At 50.1% G+C, this 20,393-nt stretch overlaps 1 protein-coding gene across 1 annotated transcript in view; it reads left to right on the top strand.

The window, feature by feature from the left end:
* Positions 1–13,986: 13,986 nt before the first annotated feature.
* The window catches only part of CFP (complement factor properdin), a 33,678-nt gene continuing 27,271 nt past the window's right edge, over positions 13,987–20,393 (top strand). Inside the window, exons 1-2 of the mRNA XM_060252232.1 lie at positions 13,987–14,079; positions 19,368–19,512. Coding sequence (XP_060108215.1) covers positions 14,001–14,079; positions 19,368–19,512 — 224 coding nt within the window. The 5' untranslated portion in view covers positions 13,987–14,000. The remainder of the gene's footprint in view (positions 14,080–19,367; positions 19,513–20,393) is intronic.

Here is a 20,393-nt window from a genome sequence, read left to right as displayed (position 1 = left end):
GTCTTAGAGCCGACATTTGTCCTGCACCGACTGCCCAGCGATGCCGGCATGAAAGTCGGAAAGACGCCTCTCTCCACTTTGCGCAACTTGAGCGCCTGACTCCAGCGGATCTAATCGCCACGTGTTCGCAGCAGTCATCCGGGACCTGAGTGTGGTCCAATGCCACCCTTCCAGGTAGCCATTTTCTCCAGGGGAGCTGATCTCTGCCAGCTGGAGATCAGTTGCAAAAGCGGGAGATCTCCAGGCCCCGCCTGGAGGCTGGCAACTCTATAAACGGGGAGGCAGTGTTTGGGGAGGGCAGGGACTTCAATGAAGTACAATGCCATAGAGTCCAGCCTTCGAAGCAGCCTTTTCCTCCAGGGGAGCTGTTCTCTGCCAGCTGGAGATCAGTTGCAAAAGCAGGAGATCTCCTGGTCCAACCTGGAGGCTGGCAACCCTAGATCTGGTCCTGGACTAGGATCCGGGAGACCTTGGTTCGAGCCTCTCCCCCTTCCTTTCAGCCTTGGAAGCTTACTGGGGAAACTTGGGACAGTCACACACAGACACTCTGGCCTAACCTACCTCTCAGGGTTGTTGTGAGGATAAAGCGGAGGAGAGGAGAACCGCAGCTGCGGCTCGGATTCTAACGGCATGTGAATGAAATAAGTAAACCCACCTCAGGGCAGGGATGCATCTCTCCGGCTTCTTGGGTTGGGCACTTGCTCTTGAAGTACGACCCATAACGCCCTCCACCCTTCCTGCATTTCATAAGTCCTGTGTAAGCACATGGACTGTGTTGTGGTTCGGCAGCTCCCTCTTGTGGCCAAATCGAGCAATTACATCCTCCTTCTCAAGGATCCGGATTTTGTTCTTACTAATGCAGCATCAATAACGGGGGGCGCGGGAGGGGGGGGGGAGGAAAGACACACACACACACACACAAAAGTCGCTTCTGCAAGAATAACCATTATGACTCTTAATTCCCCCTGAATGTGCTTTGTGTCGGTCTCAAGATAAAGGGTCACCTGGTGGTGCGCAGAGAGAGAGATGTTTGAACCTCCTGTTTACAAAACCATTTTAGGATGGTGTTGTGTATGTGGACCGTATGTTTCACGTGCAGGGGTCGTTTTGTAGAAAAATAGGTGGTGGAGCTCATTAGCATAACTCAGTAGTATATGCCGGCCCCCCCACCCCAGCCAAAAGCAACCTGATACAAGAAAGGAGAGCCCCGGGGGAATGAGGCCTGTTTGGGAGGGCTAGAGATCCAGCCAGCCCAAGCAGGCCTTGCTCATCTGGGGTTCTCCTTGGCCACACACCCCTCTACAGGGATTGTTATGCAGCTGCACCTACTATTCAATGGGCAAGGTAGGTGGGGAGGAGGGGGTGGCACCAGAAAGGTTCAGGAGCTGTGCTGCTGTGGGCTCCTGCTGAATTCAAGGCCTGTTCATGTGTGTGGGTAGTTCCTGCCTGGCTCATTGGAAGCCTTTAGGGGACCTGGGAACAATGGGAAGCAGCAGAGCTTTTGTTTTTTTGTAGCAGGAGCTCCTTTGCCCATTAGGCCACACCTCCCTGATGTAGCCAATCCTCCTGGAGCTTCCAGTAGGCCCTGTAAGAAAAGCCCTGTAAGCTCTTGGAGGATTGGCTACGGCAGGGGTGTGTGGTCTAATAGGCAAAGGAGCTCCTGCTCCTTAAATAGTCTTGGGAAGCAGGATCCAAATCTCTGCTTCCCCGGACCAATCCCAACCCCCCTGCTGGTTTAAATGACCCGATGATGGAACTTTGGTGCGTATATAGTTGGCCCCGTTGGCCCAGCACAGTAGTCTTAGTTCAACCATTGCCATGCTGTAATTGCAATAAGCAGGGGTGGCCAACGGTAGCTCTCCAGACGTTTTTGCCTACAACTCCCATCAGCCCATGCCATTGGCCATGCTGGCTGGGGCTGATGGGAATTGTAGGCAAAAAAAAAACATCTGGAGAGCTACTGTTGGCCGCCCCTGCAATAAAGAAGAAGAAGATATTGGATTTATATCCCGCCCTCCATTCCGAAGAGTCTCAGAGCGGCTCACAATCTCCTTTACCTTCCTCTCACAGCAGCTGCCCTTTCAAGGACAACCTCTGCCAGAGCTATGGCTGACGCAAGGCCATCCCAGCAGGTGCAAGTGGAGGAGTGGGGAAACAAACCCGGTTCTCCCAGATAAGAGTCGGCACACTTAACCACTACACCAAACTGGCTCTGATTCACTGCAACCGAGTCTCCTCATGCATCGAACCCCCTCTTTAACAGATGGCTTATTTGTGCGTATATTTGCTGTGTGGCAAAGTGCCAACCTAGAGATGCCAGCCTCTAGGTGGGACCTGAGGACCCCCTTCTCCCTCAAAATCACAGCTCCTTTTGACCACACAGAACAGTTTCCCTGGAGAAAACGGATGCTTTGGAGCAGGGTGGGCTGTGGTGGCATTGCACCCCACCGAGGTCCCTGTATGCCAGGGGTGGGGAACCTCCATCCCTTGGTATGAGGTCACGTGGTGTGGCCCTCGGGGATTGCTGGGCCGAACCGAGCCGTGGGGCAGCCTCCATGGGGCCTGCCTGGCCAGCAAGGATCGTGGGGCCCAGCCACGCTGTGCAGCAGCCTCCTCAGGGCCAGGCAGGGATCACAGGGCCCAGATGTACTGTGCGGCAGCTTTCCTGGGGCCTGGCCGGCCGGCCGGAATTACTGCGGGGCTTGGAAAAGTTACTGTCACTGTTCAGTTAGCACTTGATTATCCCAGAGGGTGTGGCCTAATATACTAATGAGTGTGTGACCTAATATGCTAATATTAGGGGGTGTGGTCTAATATGCTACTGAGCTCCTGCTGGGCTTTTTCTACAAAAAAGTCCTGGACCTATGCATTTGCCTAGGGCGGTGGGTTGGGTTAAAGCTCCAGTACTGCAGTCCTAAGCTCTGCTCACGACCTGAGTTCAATCCCTCGTGGAAGCTGGGTTTTCAGGTAGCTGGCTCGAGGTTGACTCAGCCTTCCATCCTTCCGAGGTCGGTAAAATGAGTCTCCAGCTTGCTGGGGGGGGGGAAGTGTAATGGCTGGGGAAGGCAATGGCAAACCACCCTGTAAAATGTCAGCAGTGAAAACGTTGTGAAAGCAACGTCTCCCCAGAGTCATAAGAACATAAGAGAAGCCATGTTAGATCAGGCCAATGGCCCATCCAGTCCAACACTCTGTGCCACATGGTGGCAAAAAATTTATACACACACACACACACACACACACACACTTTGGCTAATAGCCACTGATGGACCTCTGCTCCATATTTTTATCCAATCCCCTCTCGAAGGTGGCTATGCTTGTGGCCGCCACCACCTCCTTTGGCAGTGAATTCCACACGTTAATCACCCTTTGGGTGAAGAAGTACTTCCTTTTATGAAACGACTGGTGCTTGCACAGAGGACCTTTCCTTTCTTTTATTCTCTTTGCTTTTAGTTGGTCATGTTTTAAATTTTTTAAAAAGCTGACTTGAGCCAAAAAGGAGTGCAGGAGTAGGATCTGAGAGAATCAGGTTTGAACCCCCGCTGTGCCTGGAAGCCTGCTGAATGACCTTGGCCCATCACCATTTTTTTGCAGCAGGAACGTCTTTGCATTTTAAGTCACTCCGCCTGGTGTAGCCAATCCTGCAAGAGCTTTGAGGGCTCTTCTTACAGGGCCTACTGGAAGCTCCGGGAGGATTGGCTACATCAGGGGGTGTGGCCTAATAGGCAAAGAAATTCCTGCTACAACAAAAAGCCCTGCCCATCACCCTCTTTCAGTCTCGCCTACCTCACAGGGTTGTTGTGCGGGTAAAGTGGGAGAGAGGGGAATGATGTTTGGACCCCGCTGGGATGAAAGGCAGGACGCTGCTCCTTGCCTGGGGCTGAATTTCTCCAGCTGCTGGATCACCCCAATCCTGGCTGTTGCTTCTGTCTTCTACTGCAGTGTGGTTTTTTTAAGATGGTTTTTTACGATTGTTGCTAAATTTGTTTTTTTTTTTGAGAGCCACTTTAAATCTTGCTTTGCAAGAGACTAAACAAACAAACAAACAAACAAAACATAAATGAATAAATAAAGCAAACACAAAACAGAGCCATGCATTGGGCAATCCCTAGTTTGAATCTTGCTTCTGCTGGGAACTAACTGTGGGAGTTCCCGACCCGCTAGCAACCTGGCATTCGTGCCAACTTTGGGTGGGGAAATTCCCCAGGGATTTATGGGGATAGAGAGGTTGAACGAGAGAGGAATTCATTTGCATGATAGGCCACACCCTCTGACAGCATTTTTCACACAGGGCTTTCTTTGTAGAAACAGCCCAGCAGGAACTCCTTTGCATATTAGGTCACACCCCCTGACATCACCATTGTTTCACACAGGGCTTTCTTTGTAGAAACAACCCAGCAGGAACTCCTTTGCATATTAGGCCACACCCCCTGACATCACCATTGTTTCACACAGGGGTTTCTTTGTAGAAACAGCCCAGCAGGAACTCCTTTGCATATTAGGCCACACCCCCTGACATCACCATTGTTTCACACAGGGCTTTCTTTGTAGAAACAGCCCAGCAGGAACTCCTTTGCATATTAGGCCACAGCCCCTGATGCCAATCCAGCCGGGACAAAGTTCCTGTGCGTTCCTGCTTTTAAAAAGCCACAAGAATGCACCTTTCTGCATTTCTTTTGTTTTTGGTGTTCTTCCCAACCGCTGCCCCAGTTTTGGAGCAGAGCACAGGCCTTTGTTTGATCAAGGGAGATTCTATCTGTTTCTGGCTTTCGAAAGGGGTCACGGGGGTGTGGGTGTGGGGGGGGTGTGAGATTTGCCAAGCAGGTTTCTCCGTCTTTGAGCCTTCGCCGGCTTCCTCATTCTGTGGGTCCCCTTTCCTTCCCCGCAGCTTTCATTCTTCAGAAGGAGCCGCCTGTCCCTTGTGAGGCGGTGGCTGGGAACAGCAGCTGGACGCTGCCTGCCGGAGGCCGCTCTCACCTCCTCATTGAGATCACACTATTGTGCTCGCGGTCCCTGCCCCCCCCCCCAAGCCGTTGCGCAAAACCAGAAAGGCTTGCATTTCTCCAAAGTGCAGCATTGTGACACTTTCAACCCCAAAGAGTCAATATAGGTCACAAGCGGGCGGCTCTGAACAGCTTTTGCATAATGACTGCCAGCCGTCCACTGAAGCCGCTCTCTTCACAGCAGCCAGAGCAGGTGGACATTTAGCCAAGCGTGGAGGTTTTATTTCCAGGCTTGGGCGAGGGTGGGGGTGGGAAACCTTCCCTGGCTGATTTTTTTGCACAGCGAAGAGGGTTGGCAATTGCCTGGTTGCCTAGGTCCTTCTCCTTGAGCAGAGACTGACAAGCTCAGACAAGCTCGAACTGGTCAGGTCTCTGAAGCTAAGCAAGTACAAGAGCCCATTTGGTGTAGTGGTTAAGTGTGCGGACTCTTATCTGGGAGAACCAGGTTTGATTCCCCACTCTTCCACTTGCAGCTGCTGGAATGGCCTTGGGTCAGCCACAGCTCTGGCAGAGGTTGTCCTTGAAAGGGCAGCTGCTGTGAGAGTCCTCTCAGCCCCACCCACCTCCCAGGGTGTCTGTTGTGGGGGAGGAAGATAAAGGAGATTGCGAGCTGCTCTGGGACTCTGAGATACCGAGTAGAGGGCGGGATATAAATCCAGTATCTTCTTCTTCTTGGATGGGAAACCTCCTTGGAATACCAGCACTTGGGAGGCAGGGGCAGGCTTTATTCAACCACCTCTCTGAATATCCCCGCAGTAAGGGTCAGTCACCAGAGGTTGCCATGACTTCCAGGTGTGCTCTCTCTCTCACACACACACTCATATACACAAATACAAAAAACCCCCAAACAAAACAGATGTTGAATGGGATGGAATCTGCTCTGTGAAAAACTTCATCTGTCCGTTTCCGCATACACAAGCTCAGCTCTTCCACTAGGCAAACTAGGCATTGCCTAGGGCGCCGGCCCTGGAGGGGTGCCAAATTAGGCGTCCTCACCTTTTGGTTTTAAAAAATTCCTCCCCCTCTCCGCCCCGGATCGCTGCTGTCCTCCCCCCTTTGCTGCTGCTTCTCTCCTCCTCCTCCCCCTCCCTCCCTGCCCCGAATTCACTGCTGTTTTCTGTTGCCGCCACTTCTCCCCGCCTCCTTCCTCTCCCTTCCCACCCCACATCGCTGCTGTCTTCCCCCCCTCGCCGCCACAACAGGAGAGTGTGGGGGGGTCAGTGGTGGTGGGGGAGACGGGGCTGCCTGGGGCGCTGCAGGCTCTAGGGCTGGCCCTGTTCACACACAGTGGGTGAAAAGCACCGCCAAATCCCAGCTGACTTCTGGTGACCCCACAGGATTTTCAAGGCAGGAGACGTTCAGAGGTGGTTGGCATTTCCTGCTTCTGTTCCTAGGAGGTCTCCCATCGAAATAGCAGCCACGGCTGACCCTGCTTAGCATCCAGGATCCGACAAGATCAGGGTAGCCTGGCCGATTCACGCCAAGTTCTATACTTTAAGCCTCTGTTAAAGGAGCTAGGGTTTTGGCAACCGTTGCTGTCATCACCGTGTTGCTAAAGGCACAAGCGCAGGCCAGCAGAGAGCCGATTGTTTTGGTTACCTGGCAACCTTACAGGTCGGCTTCTTCCCACCAGGGCACAAAAAACATCTCACTTTGCAGTTTTCTTTTTTAAAAAATATTTAATTCATTAAAGACCCTGCTTTTCTCCCCAAGGGGAGACCCAAAACTGCTGACACCATTCCCCTCTCCTCCTTTTTATCCTGACAACAACCCTGTGAGGTCGGTTAGGAGGAAAGAGAGAGCGTGATTGGCCCAAGGTTGTCCATGGTGTGAGTGAGAATTTGAACCTGGGTCTCCTAGGTACTTAATCCGACACTTTTAACCACTGCACCATGCTGGCTTTGAAATAAATAAATAAATAATTGCAAAGTGGTTAAGAAAATAATATCAAATCAATAAAGCTGATTAAGCAATGGTTAATTTAAAAATCATGACAGGCAGGAGAGCCAGTTTGGTGTAGTGGTTAAATGTGCGGACTCTTTTCTGGGAGAACCGGGTTTGATTCCCCACTCCTCCACTTGCACCTGCTGGAATGGCCTTGGGTTAGCCATAGCTCTGTCAGGGGTTGTCCTTGAAAGGGCAGCTGCTGTGAGAGCCCTCTCAGCCCCACCCACCTCACAGGGCATCTGTTGTGGGGGAGGAAGGCAAAGGAGATTGTAGGTCGCTCTGAGCCTCTGTCCTTGAAAGGGCAGCTGCTGTGAGAGCCCTCTCAGCCCCACCCACCTCACAGGGTGTCTGTTGTGGGGGAGGAAGGCAAAGGAGATTGTGAGCTGCTCTGAGACTCTTGAGTGGAGGGCGGAATATAAATCCAATATCTTCTTCTTCATCTTCTAATTTATTTAAGATCTCAAGTCACAGAGGAAGGAGAGAGAAGGAAAGACTGACTAAAAAACTTTTCAAACAAATTCAAAGACATTTTTAAGTAAGGAGTTTGGTGGTGGGAAGTGCCGTCCAGTCACAGTTGACTTATGGACCCTGTGGATTTTCAAGGCAAGAGACGTTCAGGGCTGGTTTGCCATTGCCTGCACCTGTGTCACAGCCCTGGCATTCCTTGGAGGTCTCCAATCCGAGCACTAACCAGGGCTGAGCCTGCTTAGCTTCTGAGATCTGATGAAAATGGGCTAGCCTGGACTGTCTAGGTCAGGACCAGCAAGGCTTTTATGCCTCCTCTAAATATCAGCAGTGTTGGAAATGAGGAGTTCCCCAGGGAGGGCCGTTCCACAGACTTCTAGCTGACCCCCTGATACCGGTTTGGTCTGCCGCAAGTCTCAGATGATGCTATTTGGCCATGCCGTGAACTCTTCAGCTGCGGATTTCTGCATACAAAGCTTGAGCTAAAGGGACAGGGCATTCTCTTTTCCTGGTCAGGTGACATTCGTGCATATTTGGTCCCACCACAAAAAAGGCTCTGCCATGCATCCCCATTGCATATTAGGCCGCACCCCTCGACGCCAAGCCAGCCGGAACTGCGTTCCTGTGCGTTCCTGCTCACAAAAAGCCCTGATTACAACTGATCTCCAGGCTACAAAGATCAATTCCCTGGGAGAAAATGGCTGCTCTGAAGGATCTACTCTATGCTGGTAAGCGGGTAAGCGCGAGGCTGGCGTAGCTCCTCTGAGTGTGCTGGGCGGGGGCAGAGTGTGGCGTGAGAGGAGGGGAGGGGGCGACCTGGGGGTGGCGCTGCAAGGGGGGGCACGCAGGCAGGAAGTCTGCTTACTGGGCTCTCAGTAGAGGGCCTACTACTAAGTTCCAGGAGGATTGGCTACATCAGGGGTGTGTGGCCTAATATGCAAAGGAGCTGCTGCTACAAAAAACGGATCCAACACAGACTAGGTGAAGACTTTCAGATACCCAGATGTAGTGTTTCAGTCAACTGGTTCATGCAAGGTTCAGATGACTCAAGTTACCAAGAGCCCTCAAAGACTGGCATCAGCTATTCTGAGTTTTTCCACGCATAAGGGTGCTCTCATATTCCCCACATGATCAAGGTTTTCCGCAGTAAAGTGATATCTTAACTCCTGTATGGTTCACAGATCTGTTTATACAATGACTTTCATTCCTTGGAAGCACAAGAGGTCGAAGCACCAAAATTTCAGCATAGCATCTGGTGACTCTCCTCAAAATACCCCCCCAAGTTTCAAAACGTTTGGACTGCGGTGTGTGCAATTCTATTAGCCCCCAAAGAAGGTGCCCCTTGTAAGCTCTCGTAGGACTGGCTCCATCAGGGGTATGTGGCCTAACATGCAAAGGAGCTCCTGCTAGAATTCCATCCCTGCCTGAAGGTCATAAGAACATAAGAGAAGCCATGCTGGATCAGGCCAATGGCCCATCCAGTCCAACACTCTGTGCCACATAAGAACATAAGAGAAGCCATGTTGGGTCAGGCCAATGGCCCATCCAGCCCAACACTCTGTGTCACATAAGAATGTAAGAGAAGCCATGTTGGATCAGGCCAATGGCCCATCCAGTCCAACACTCTGTGTCACACAGTGGCCAAAAAACCAGGTGCCATCAAGAGGTTCATCAGTGGGGCCAGGACACTAGAAGCCCTCCCACTGTGCCCCCCCAAGCACCAAGAATACAGAGCATCCCTGCCCCACACAGTTCCATTAAAAACCATGGCGACCTCTGGCGACTGACCCCTACTGAGGGCCTGGAGGATATTCAGAGAGGTGGCTGAATAAAGCCTGCTCCTGCCCTCCTGACTGCTGGTGTTCCAAGGAGATCTCCCATCCTAATTCTTGCCAGAATCAGCCCTGTTTAGCTTCCGAGATCTGACGAGATTGGACTTGCCTGGGCTATCCAGGTCAGAGTGACTCTGATGTTCTCTTCATCAAACCAAGGGGTGGCCAAACTTGCTTATCGTAAGAGCCACATAAAATAAATGTCATATGTTTGAGAGCCACAAGATATGAATGTCAACATATGAAAATATAGATGTCAGATGTTTGAGAGCAGGAAGGAAGGAAGAAAGGAAGGAGGAAGGGAGCGAAGGAAGGAAGGAGGGAGGGAAGGAAGGACGGAAGGAAGGAGGGAGGGAGGTAGAGAGGGAAGGAAGGAGGGAGGGAGGGAGGGGGGAGCGAAGGAAGGAAGGAGGGAGGGAAGGAAGGAAGGAGAGAGGGAGGGAAGGAGGGAGGGAGGAAAGGAGGAAAGGAAGGAAGGAGGGAGGGAGGAAGGAAGGAAGGAAGGAAGGAAGGAAGGAAGGAAGGAAGGAAGGAAGGAAGGAAGGAAGGAAGGAAGGAATATAGATGGGGGAGGTGGAGGTGGAAAGAAAGCAACTTTAACTTTAAATGCATTCTCCAAGCTGCCAGCTGGCTTGGCTTGGAGAAGTGATTTAAACAGACAAATGCCTTCTCCAAAGAGGGTGGTGGGGGCTTCAAGAGCCACACAATACGTGTGAAAGAACCACATGGGCTCCCAAGCTGCAGTTCTAACCAGTCTTAAAACTATCAGCGTAAGTGCTGGGCATAAAGCTTACTCAGTACACTGAGCAAGCTAATTGGGCAATAATTAGAGGGGTTAGATTAGATCCCCTTTTTCATATATTGGGATGATAATGGCCAGTGCTTTTGCTAAAATGATCCAGCTACAGCCTATACCGTTTTTTAAAGCCCCTAAAAGCCCTCTGATGGTGGAGCTCACAGCAAGCCACTTTGGGAAATGCCAATAATCGGACAATGTCAGCTGTGTGCCTTACACCGTAAGAACTTTTCTCATTCTGGGAAAATGAAATGATAAGCACTGTCTTAAAGCAGCCCTGTAGGGTTTTCAAGGCAAGAGATGAGTAGATGCGATTTGGCATTGGGGGTCTCTGCGTACCAGCCCTGGACTTCCTTGGTGGTCTCCCATTCAAATATCCAAAGCTTTTTTTTTGCAGCAGGAACTCCTTTGCATATTGGGCCACATCCCCCTGATGTAGCCAGTCCTCCAAAAGCTTACAGTAGGCCCTGGAATAAGAGCCCTGGAAGCTCTTGGAAGATTGGCTACATCATGGGGGTGTGGCCTGATTTGCAAAGGAGTTCCTGCTACAAAAAGAGACCTACAAATATCAACCGAGGGCAACCTTGGTTAGTTTCTGAGATCTGATGGGATTGGGCTAGCCTGGGCCATCCCGGTGAAGGTACGGCCCCTTCTGAAAGTCTTTTTGACAACTGTCCCAGTGTTCTTTTGTCTCTCAGACGGAAAAGCAGTCGGAGGCCCACCTTTGAATGATCCAATGGCTGAGAAAGAGATCCAGGTGGGCAGGCGTGTTGGTCCAAAACAGCAGAACAAATCTGGAGTCCAGCGAGACCTTTAAGACCAAATCTTATTCAAGGTGTGAGCTTTCATGTGTGGGTTAATCTGCCCCTTGTCCAGGCCTTGAATTCAACCGGAGCTGAACTCACAGGAACGCAGCTCCTGAACCTTTCTGAGGGTTTCCCCCTCCTCCTCCCCACCCACCTTGTCCATTGAATAGTAGGTGCAGCTGCATAACAATCCCTGGATTAGGAGAGCGGGCAGCCAGCCAGCCAGCCACCAGGGGCTTTGCCACACCCCCAGCAGCCCTCACCAACCCCTTGAGAAGCCCACCCCACCCTTTCTCCACTTCTGACGTGATTTTGGGTGGTGGGTGGCTTGGTGGCCTTTTGACTGTGGTGGGGGTGGCCAAGGAGAGCCCCAGGTGAGTGAAGCCTGCTTGGGCCGGATGGATCTCTAGCAAGCCCAAGCAGGCCTTGTTCGCCCAGGGCTCTCCGCGTCAGGTTGTTTGTGGCTGCTGGTGTGTATGCTAATGAGTTATGCTCATGAGCTCCACCACCTATTTTTCTACAAAACGACCCCTGCCCTTGTCTGCTCAGCCTGAATCTCCCGGCAGCTGCAGAACAGAGAAAAGACGACAGGGGGGAGGAGGAGGAAGATGAAGAGGTGATTCTGGTTTGTGGACACCTTCCTGCCTTCCCTGGCAGTGCAATGGACCTGAGCCTTTTCCCTGGAAATTGCACAGAATGTTTACTTTGGCTGGCCTGGTTTTTATTAAGAGCTCAGCGAAGCAATGCTTGGCAAAGTAGGCAGAGAAAGGGACGAAGCTCCAGTTACGACTGGCGTCGCTGGACAGTGAGCCATGGGGTGTCCCAGTGCTGAATCCTGACCTATTGGGCACAGCCACTGCCCTCCCCGGCTTCCTTGTGCTGTGTGTTGGCGGCAGGAACTCCTTCCAAGTCAGCGGAGTGAGCCAGCACAGGGCGTCTTGCCAAAGCCACTCAAACTGCAGAGCCTTTCTGCTGTACCTTTACAAGATGGACTGGAAGCTGAGTTTTCCTGTGGCTCAGCAGTAGAGAATTTGCTCTGCCTGCACCGCAGGTTCGATCCCCAGCATGTCTCTCTCCACTTGCAAGGATGACCTAGATTGTGTGAATGACCTCTGCAGGAGACTGCCAGTCTGATGATGACGACAATGACGATGAGGGCGGCTTTTTCATAGAGAAAGCCTAGCAGGGATTTCTTTGCATATTAGGCCACACCCCCTAACTGCACCATTGTTTCACATAAGGCTTTTTTAATAGAAAAAGGCCAGCAGGAACTCATTTGCATATTAGGCCACACCCCTGATTCCAAGCGAGCCAGAAAGGCATTCCTGTGTATTCCTGCTCCAAAAAAGCCAGGTCTGTCTGTCTGTTTGTCTGTCTATCTATCTGTCTGTCTGTCTTTCGGTCGGTCTGTCGGTATATGTGTATATGCAGCGTTTTTTGGGGGTTTTTTTTGGGAGCAGGAACGCACAGGAACGCAGTCCCGTCTGGCTTGATGGCAGGGTGTGTGTCCTAATATGCAAATGAGTTCCTGCTGGACGTCTTCTACCAAAAAAGCCCTATACATATGTGTATGTATGTATGTATGCAGGGCTTTTTTTGAGCAGGAACACACAGGAACACAGTTCCGGCTTACCTGACATCAGGGTGCGTGGCCTAATATGCAAATGAACTTCTGCTAGGTTTTTCTCTACAGAAAAGCCCTATACTAAACAATGGTGATGTCAGGGGGTGTGGTCTAATATGAAAATGAGTTCCTGCTGGGCTTTTTCTACAAAAAAGGCCCTGTATGTATATATGTATGTATGTGTATGTACTGTATATGGAGGTTTTCCACCATTACAATGGATCTGCAGATGACCAAGATCTGTTATCTTGGCGAAAATGGTTCCTTTGGAGGATGGACTCTAGGACATTATACCTTGCTGAAGTCCCTCCCCTCCCCAAAACTCTGCCCTCCTCTGGCTCCCCCCCTCCCAACATCTTCAGGTATTTCCCCACCCAGACCTGCCCACCTGAGTGGTTTGCCATCACCTTCCTCTGCAGAGCCTTCCTTGGTGTTCTCCCATTCCAGTACTGACCCTGCTTAGCGTCCGAGATCTTCATCAGGCCGTACTATACCATTCCACAACACTGACCAGGGGTCTGATGGAGGGTTGCCAAATTCCTGCAGATTTGGGGATAGAGAGTGGAGAGGGCAGGGTTTAGGGAGGGAAGAGACCTCAGCTGGGTATAATACCATAAAGTAACTCCCTCCAAAGGCACCGTTTTCTCCAGGGGAACTGATCTCTGGAGATTAGTTGTAACTTTGGGAGTTCTCCAGCCCCCACTTGGCAACCACAGGCAGCTCAGTGTGCTCTCCATTCCAGCTAATGGCTGCCAGAGAGGGTTGTGCACAGCCGTTTCCTCCACTCAGATGCTCCAGCCCAGCCTCCAGATGTTGCACAACCCGGTCTTCCCCCCTCATCTTACAGCAGGGGTGGCCAAACGGCGGCTCGGGAGCCACATGTGGCTCATTCACACACATTGTGTGGTTCTCAAAGACCCCACTGCCCTGTCAGAAGAAGGCGTTCGTCTCTTTAAATCACTTCACCAAGCCAAGCCAGCTGGCAACTTGGAGAATGCATTTAAAGTTGCTTTCTTTCCACCTCTCCCCCCTCGCTGATCTATTTGCTTGCCTGCCTCCCTCCCTGTCTTGGGCTCTCAAACATCTGACATTTATTCGATGTGGCTCTTACATTAAGGAAGTTTGGCCACTCCTGTCTTACAGGGTCTCAGGCAGGAAGGAAGGAGGGAGGGATGCCAGCCTCCCTGGAATTAGAGCTCTTCTCCATACTACAGAGATCAGTTCCTCTGGAGAAAATGGTGGCTTTGGAGGGTGGACTCTGTGGCACTGTTCCCCACTGAGGTTCCCGCTCTCCCCAGGCTCCATCCCCAAATCTCCAGGAGTTTCCCAACCTGGATCTGCAACCCTACCCCCCATCCCCCACCAGCGGCCAAGGGAGACTTGGCAACCCTACAGAGAGGGAGGGAGGGATGTCCCCAGCCGTTCCCCGGGGGCTGAGTCAGCCAGAGGCTTATAGGAGGGGCTGGCCTGGAACTTCCTTGCTCTGCTGCTTAAAACTTCCTCCTTCTTTGGTTTCCAAGGGCAGTCATGATGCTCTCCTGGCTGAACCAGGTCCCACTCCTGCTGGCGGTGGCCTGGGGGCTGGGCGGTCTGGAGACCCCCGCAGGTAAGGGGAGGGGGAGAGAGCAGGCTATCGCTCCTGGGCACCTGAGAACAGCTTGGCAGGCAGTGAACACGCAGCCCATTTGTGACCTTGTTTTTTTGGTGCAGGAACGAAAGGCAGGGAAGCAGAAGTTTCTTTTAAGAGACTGCCCTGGTAACAGGTTGGCTGTGGTCAGCATGTTTTATTTTTCTTGCAAGGGTGTGTTGCATTCAATGGCCACACGATAGGATGGAGTTCTGCAGGGACCTCTTCTCCATTTTTTTTTTCCAAAAAGGTTTTGTATTTGATTTTATATATTTTAATACAAAAAGGGTTTGTATCCGATTATATATATTTTAATACAAAAAGGGTTTGTATTCGATTTTATATATTTTAAATACAAAAAGGTTTTGCATTCGATTTTATATGTTTAATACAAAAAGGGTTTGCATTCCATTTTATGTTTTAAATACAAAAAGGGTTAAAACATTTCATATGTTTTAAATACAAAAAGGTTTTGCATTCGATTTTATATGTTTTAAATACAAAAAGGTTTTGCATTCCATTTTATATGCTTTAATACAAAAAGGGTTTGCTTTCGATTTTATATGTTTTAATACAAAAAGGTTTTGTATTTTAATTTTAATAAAAAGGATTTGCATTCAATTTTATATATTTTAATGCAAAAAGGTTTTGTATTCGATTTTATATATTTTAATACGAAAAAGTTTTGCATTAGATTTTATATAGTTTAAATTGGTTTTTAACTGTTGGTTGTTTTTATGATGTAACCCATTCTGAGCCTGTTCTACGGGAAGGGCGGGCTAAAAATCAAATCAAATAAAATAAATTTATGCCCTGCCTTTTCCCACCCCCTGTGGGGATCCAAAGCAGCTGACATCGTTCTCCTCTCCTCCATTTTATCCTCACAACAACCCTGTGAGGTAGGCCAAGTGGAGAGCATGTGACTGGTGCAAGGTCACCCAGCGAGCTTCCATGGCAGTGGGGATTCAAACACTTTAACCACTGCACCATCCTGGCTCTTTGGCATTGTGTTCCATGAAATACATTATTGTTATGATTATTATCTTATGCAGGGGTCGTTTTGTAGAAAAATAGGTGGTGGAGCTCATTAGCATAACTCATTAGCATATGCCACCCCCCACTAGCCAAAAGCAACTCAATGCAAGAAAGGAGAGCCCCAGGCGAGCGAGGCCTGCTTGGTCTGGCTAGAGATCCAACCAGCCCAAGCAGGCTTCGCTCACCTGGGGCTCTCCTTGGCCACTCCCCACTACAGTCGAAAGGCCAGCAAGCCACCTGCTGCCCAGAATCACATAAGAAGTGGAGAAAGGGTGGCACGGGCTTCTACAGGGGTTAATGAGGGCTGCTGGGGGTGTGGGAAAGCTCCTGGTTGCTGGCTGGCTGCCCGCTCTCCTAATCCAGAGATTGTTATGCAAGAGCTCTATAGAGATAAAGTCAGATGTTTGAGAGCCACAAGATGAGGGAGGGAGGAAGGAAGGAAGGAAGGAAGGAAGGAAGGAAGGAAGGAAGGAAGGAAGGAAGGAAGGAAGGAAGGAAGGAAGGAAGGAAGGAAGGAAGGAAGATGGGGAGGGGGGAGAGAAAGATGGGGAAAAACAACTTAAACGTTAAGTGCATTCTCCAAGCCACAGGCTGGCTTGGCTTGGAGAAGTGATTTAATGAGAGAAATGCCTTCTCCAAGCTGGCTGATGGGGTGGTGGGAGCTTTGAGAGCCACACAATATGTGTTAAAGAGTCACATGTGGCTCCTGAGCTACAATTTGGCCACCCCTGTTCTAGCTCTTTTAGAGTTATGCACCACTCGGTGGCGAGCTAGGCTTATTTTTTTTAGGCAAGACATGTTTCAGAGATGGGTTGCCATTTCCTGCCCCTGGAAGTTTACCCTTCCAAATAGTAGCCAAGCTGACCCTGCTTAGCTTCCAAGAGAGAGCCAGTTTAATGTAGTGGTTAAGTGTGCAGACTCTTATCTGAGAGAACCAGGTTTGATTCCCCACTCCTCCACTTGCGCCTGCTGGAATGGCCTTGGGTCAGCCATAGGTCTCATAGGAGTTGTCCTTCAGAGGTCAGCTTCTGTCAGAGCCCTCTTAGCCCAACCCACCCACCTCACAGGGTGTCTGTTGTGGGAGAGGAAGATAAAGGAGATTGTGAGCTGCGGCACTCTGGGACTCTGAGATTCGGAGTGCAGGGGGGGATTATAAATCCAATATCTCCTTCTTCGTCTTCTTCTTCCAAGATCTGATCAGATTAGCCTGGGCCATCTGGATCAGGGGCTTATTAACCACAGTTAGTCCTAACCAGTGTTCCAGCTAAGCTGCAGAGTCTTGTGAGCAAACAGTCTACTTTGTGAGCTACGGGCATTAAATAATAATAATATAATACTTTTTATTTATATCCCGCCCTCCCCGCAGGGACAGGCTCAGGGCGGCTCACAACATATGAATACAATACAATAAAATCATACATAGTACTTACACTTATAATTACAAAATCGACATAAATCCATTTACAAATTGTATTAAAATTAATTGTGGTGCTATAACTTAGATCTTTGATACATTCTGTGGCTAAAAACATATCCAGCGACACTTTCTTAGCTCGGCATTAGGTGAAGGCTATTTTGAAGAGGTAGGTCCTACAGGCCCTGCGGAATTGATCTAAGCATCGCAGGGCCCGCACCTCCTCCGGGAGTTGATTCCATAGCAGTGGAGCTGCAATGGAGAAGGCCCGATCCCGGGTGGTCTTCAATCTGGCCTCCCTTGGCCCAGGGATATTCAGCTGGTTCTTCCCTGCTGACCTCAGCGCTCTCTGGGGCTCATGTGGGGAGAGACGGTCCCTCAGGTAGGCAGGTCCTCGGCCATAAAGTTGTGAGCTACTGCATCGATTAGTGTGCTCTGTGGCCATCCTTCCTGAGCTAAGACAAAAATGTGTGAGCCGGAGGCTAAAAATCTGTGAGCTCGCTCAGGCTGACTCAGCTGAGAGGGAACACTGGTCCTAACTCTGGTGGTCATGATGCATAAAAGCTAAAAAATGGTCATTGCTCCCAAACACTGGGGAAGGAGATCCGAATTTATTTGTTAGGGTTTAGCTTGGAGAAATGATGACTGAGGGGCGAGATGATAAGAGATTTACAAAACGGATATCTTTGGGCAATCTAAATTGCCTACGATAATTATGCCTTATGTGCTTACACCATCCAGGCTGTCCTAAATGATTTCTGATCTGTTGTTTTAATTGTTTAATTGTATTGTTGGTTTTAACGGTTTTATTATGTTGTAATCTGCCCTGAGCCCTCACGGGAATATAAATTTATGGAAATAAATAAATAAATAAATAATGAACTATTAGGGTTTGTAGAATCTTTCGGGATCAAGTGCCGTGTTCTACTGGAGAAAGTTTTCCTTCCAGACGTCTGGAAGGAAAACTTTCTCCAGTAGAACACGGCACTTGATCCCGAAAGATTCTACAAACCCTAATGATGTTACCAGCCGTGAAAACCTGAAATCTTTAATAAATGAACTATGCATGGGATAGGGAAGGCAGAGAAACTAGTACTTTTCTCCCTTTCCCACAATACTTGTGGACACTCAAGGAAAAGAATAAGCAGTAGGCTTAGCACAGATAAAAGGAAGTACTTCCTTACCCAAGAGTCATTAACACGTGGAATTCACTGCCGCAGGAAGTAGTGGTGGCTACAAGCACTGACAGCTTCTAGAGGGGAGCAGAGGTCCATCAGTGGCTATAAGGCACATGATATAGATGGAACACTCTGTCTGTACAGTGATACTCTGTCTTTTTGGTGCCTGGGGGGGCAGCAGTGGGAGGGCTTCTGGAGTTCTGGCCCTACTGATGGACCTCCTGATGGCACCTGGGTTGTTTGGCCACTGTGTGACACAGAGTTTTGGACTGGATGGGCCATTGGCCTGATCGAACATGGCTTCTGTTATGTTCTTAAACTTGCTAGTGGACCTCCTGATGGCTCCTGAGTTTTGGCCACTGTGTGACAGACAGAGTTTTGGACTGGATGGGCCATTGGCCTGATCCAACGTGGCTTCTGTTATGTTCTTAAACTTGCTAGTGGACCTCCTGATGGCTCCTGAGTTTTGGCCACTGTGTGACAGACAGAGTGTTGGACTAGATGGGCCATTGGCCTGATCCAACATGGCTTCTCTTATGTTCTTATGTCTGGGGCAGTGATGCTCTGTATTATTGGTGCTTAGGGAGGGGGGCAACAGTGGGAGGGCTCCTTGTGTCCTGGCCCTACTGATGGACCTCATGATGGCACCTGGGGTTTTTGGCCACTGTGTGACACAGAGTGTTGAACTGGATGGGCCATTGGCCTGATCCACCATGGCTTCTCTTATGTTCTTATGTCTGGGGCAGTGATGTTCTGTATTTTTGGCGCTTGGGGAGGGGGGCAACAGTGGGAGGGCTTCTAGGGTCCTGGCCCCACTGATGGACCTCCTGATGGCACCTGAGGTTTTTTGGCCACTTTGTGTTGAACTGTGTTGAACTGGAATTTTTTTGACCACTGTGTGACACAGAGTGTTGGAATAGATGGGCCATTGGCCTGATCCAACATGGCTTCTCTTATGTTCTCTTAATCATGTCCTTGAAAGGGCAGCTGCTGTAAGAGTTCTCTTAGTCCCACCCACCTCACAGGGTGTCTGTTGGGAGGGGGGAAGGTAAAGGAGATTGTGACCACTCTGAGACTCTGAGATTCAGAGTATAGGAAAAGGAAAGGTCCCCTGTGCAAGCACCAGTCGTTTCCGACTCTGGGGTGACGTTGCTTTCACAACCTTTTCACGGCAGACTTTTTACAGAGTGGTTTGCCATTGCTTTCCCAGTCACCTACGCTTCCCCCTAGCAAGCTGGGGAGTCATTTTACCAACCTCAGAAGAATGGAAGGCTGAGTCAACCTCGAGCCGGCTACCTGAAAACCCAGCTTCCGCTAGGGATCAAACTCAGGTTGTGAACAGAGCTTAGGACTGCAGAACTGCAGCTTTAACACTCTGCACCATGGGACTCTTATGTGGCTTCTCTTAGGCTCTTAGAAATTCTGAGTACAGAACTGGGATGTGTTTTGCTCTGTTGCTTTAATGTAAGCGTTCTCAAGCAGGTCTCTGGGGAAAAGTGGCATATAGATTTTCCCAAATAAATAAATAAATATCAGTGTGTGTGTGTGTGTGCGCGAGTGAGTGTACATGCGCAGGTGGGGGGAATTTCTATCTTCCTGCTTGTAGGAATGTTTCAGCTGCTTCTCTGTTTTGTGGGCAGAGGCCAGTCTGTGCTATGAGATATTTGACGACACCTCCGGATCCTGCCAGCAGTTGCTAGCAGATGGGATAAGTAAGGAGGACTGCTGTCTCAACCATCAGTATGGCTTCCGGTTGCATAAAGACGCCCCTTGTGAAGCCTGCCAGTGAGTAAGGCACCTGCCACTTATCGCTGACCTGTGCTGGGGTCGCCAACTCCGGAATGGGAAATCCCTGGAGCAGCCCCATAGCTAGGGGCCATGGAGGGAGGAGGCCACCGGGGAGGGGCCCATGGAGTGAGTGCAGAAAGCTGGAGAGGCTGGGGGCCACCCCTCTCCCTCCTGCGTGATTGAAGGAGCCTGCCGATCAGCTGATTGGCGGGCCCTTTCAATGGCATGGGAGCAGGGGCGGAATTCTAGCAGGTGCTCCTTTGCATATTAGGCCACACACCCCTGATGTAGCCAATCCTCCAGGAGCTTACGAGGCTCTTTTTTGTAAGCTCCAGGAGGATTGGCTACAGCAGGGGTGCGTGGCCTAATGTGCAAAGGAGCGCCTGCTAAAATTCTACCCCTGCATGGGAGGAGCAGTGGCACAATTTGGATCACATAGGATGGGGTGGCCATGGAAAAGGGATGACGGCCCCCAAAAACTTGTGATGGGACCAGGCCCCGTGGTTAGCTACAGTCCTGCCCTGGAGATTGGAGGAGGAGGAGCGTGGAGCCTGGGGATGGTAGTGAGAGGGGCCTCAGCATGGTACAATGCCATACAGTTCTCCCTCCGAAGCGGCCATTTTCTCCAGGGGAACTGAGCTGTGTAGTCTGGAGATTCGTTGGAATTCTATGAGTTCTCTGGGCCACACCGGGAGGTTCAACCAAAAAGAGATTTGCAGAAATTGGATAGAACAGAAGAAACACTGTGAATTAATAACTAGCAACCATTATGATGTACAATTCCAATAAATTTTTATAACCAATATTAGTGTGTCAGCATTTCATTCCAAAATATATAAGTCTGCAAAGTTAATATCCTACTCATATTCATTCACATG

The sequence above is a fragment of the Heteronotia binoei genome, chromosome 13 (genome assembly GCF_032191835.1).
Source record: "Heteronotia binoei isolate CCM8104 ecotype False Entrance Well chromosome 13, APGP_CSIRO_Hbin_v1, whole genome shotgun sequence".
Lineage (NCBI taxonomy): Eukaryota > Metazoa > Chordata > Lepidosauria > Squamata > Gekkonidae > Heteronotia > Heteronotia binoei.
The sequence above is the reverse complement of the archived record's forward strand: the minus strand, read 5'-3'. Positions and strand labels throughout refer to the sequence as shown.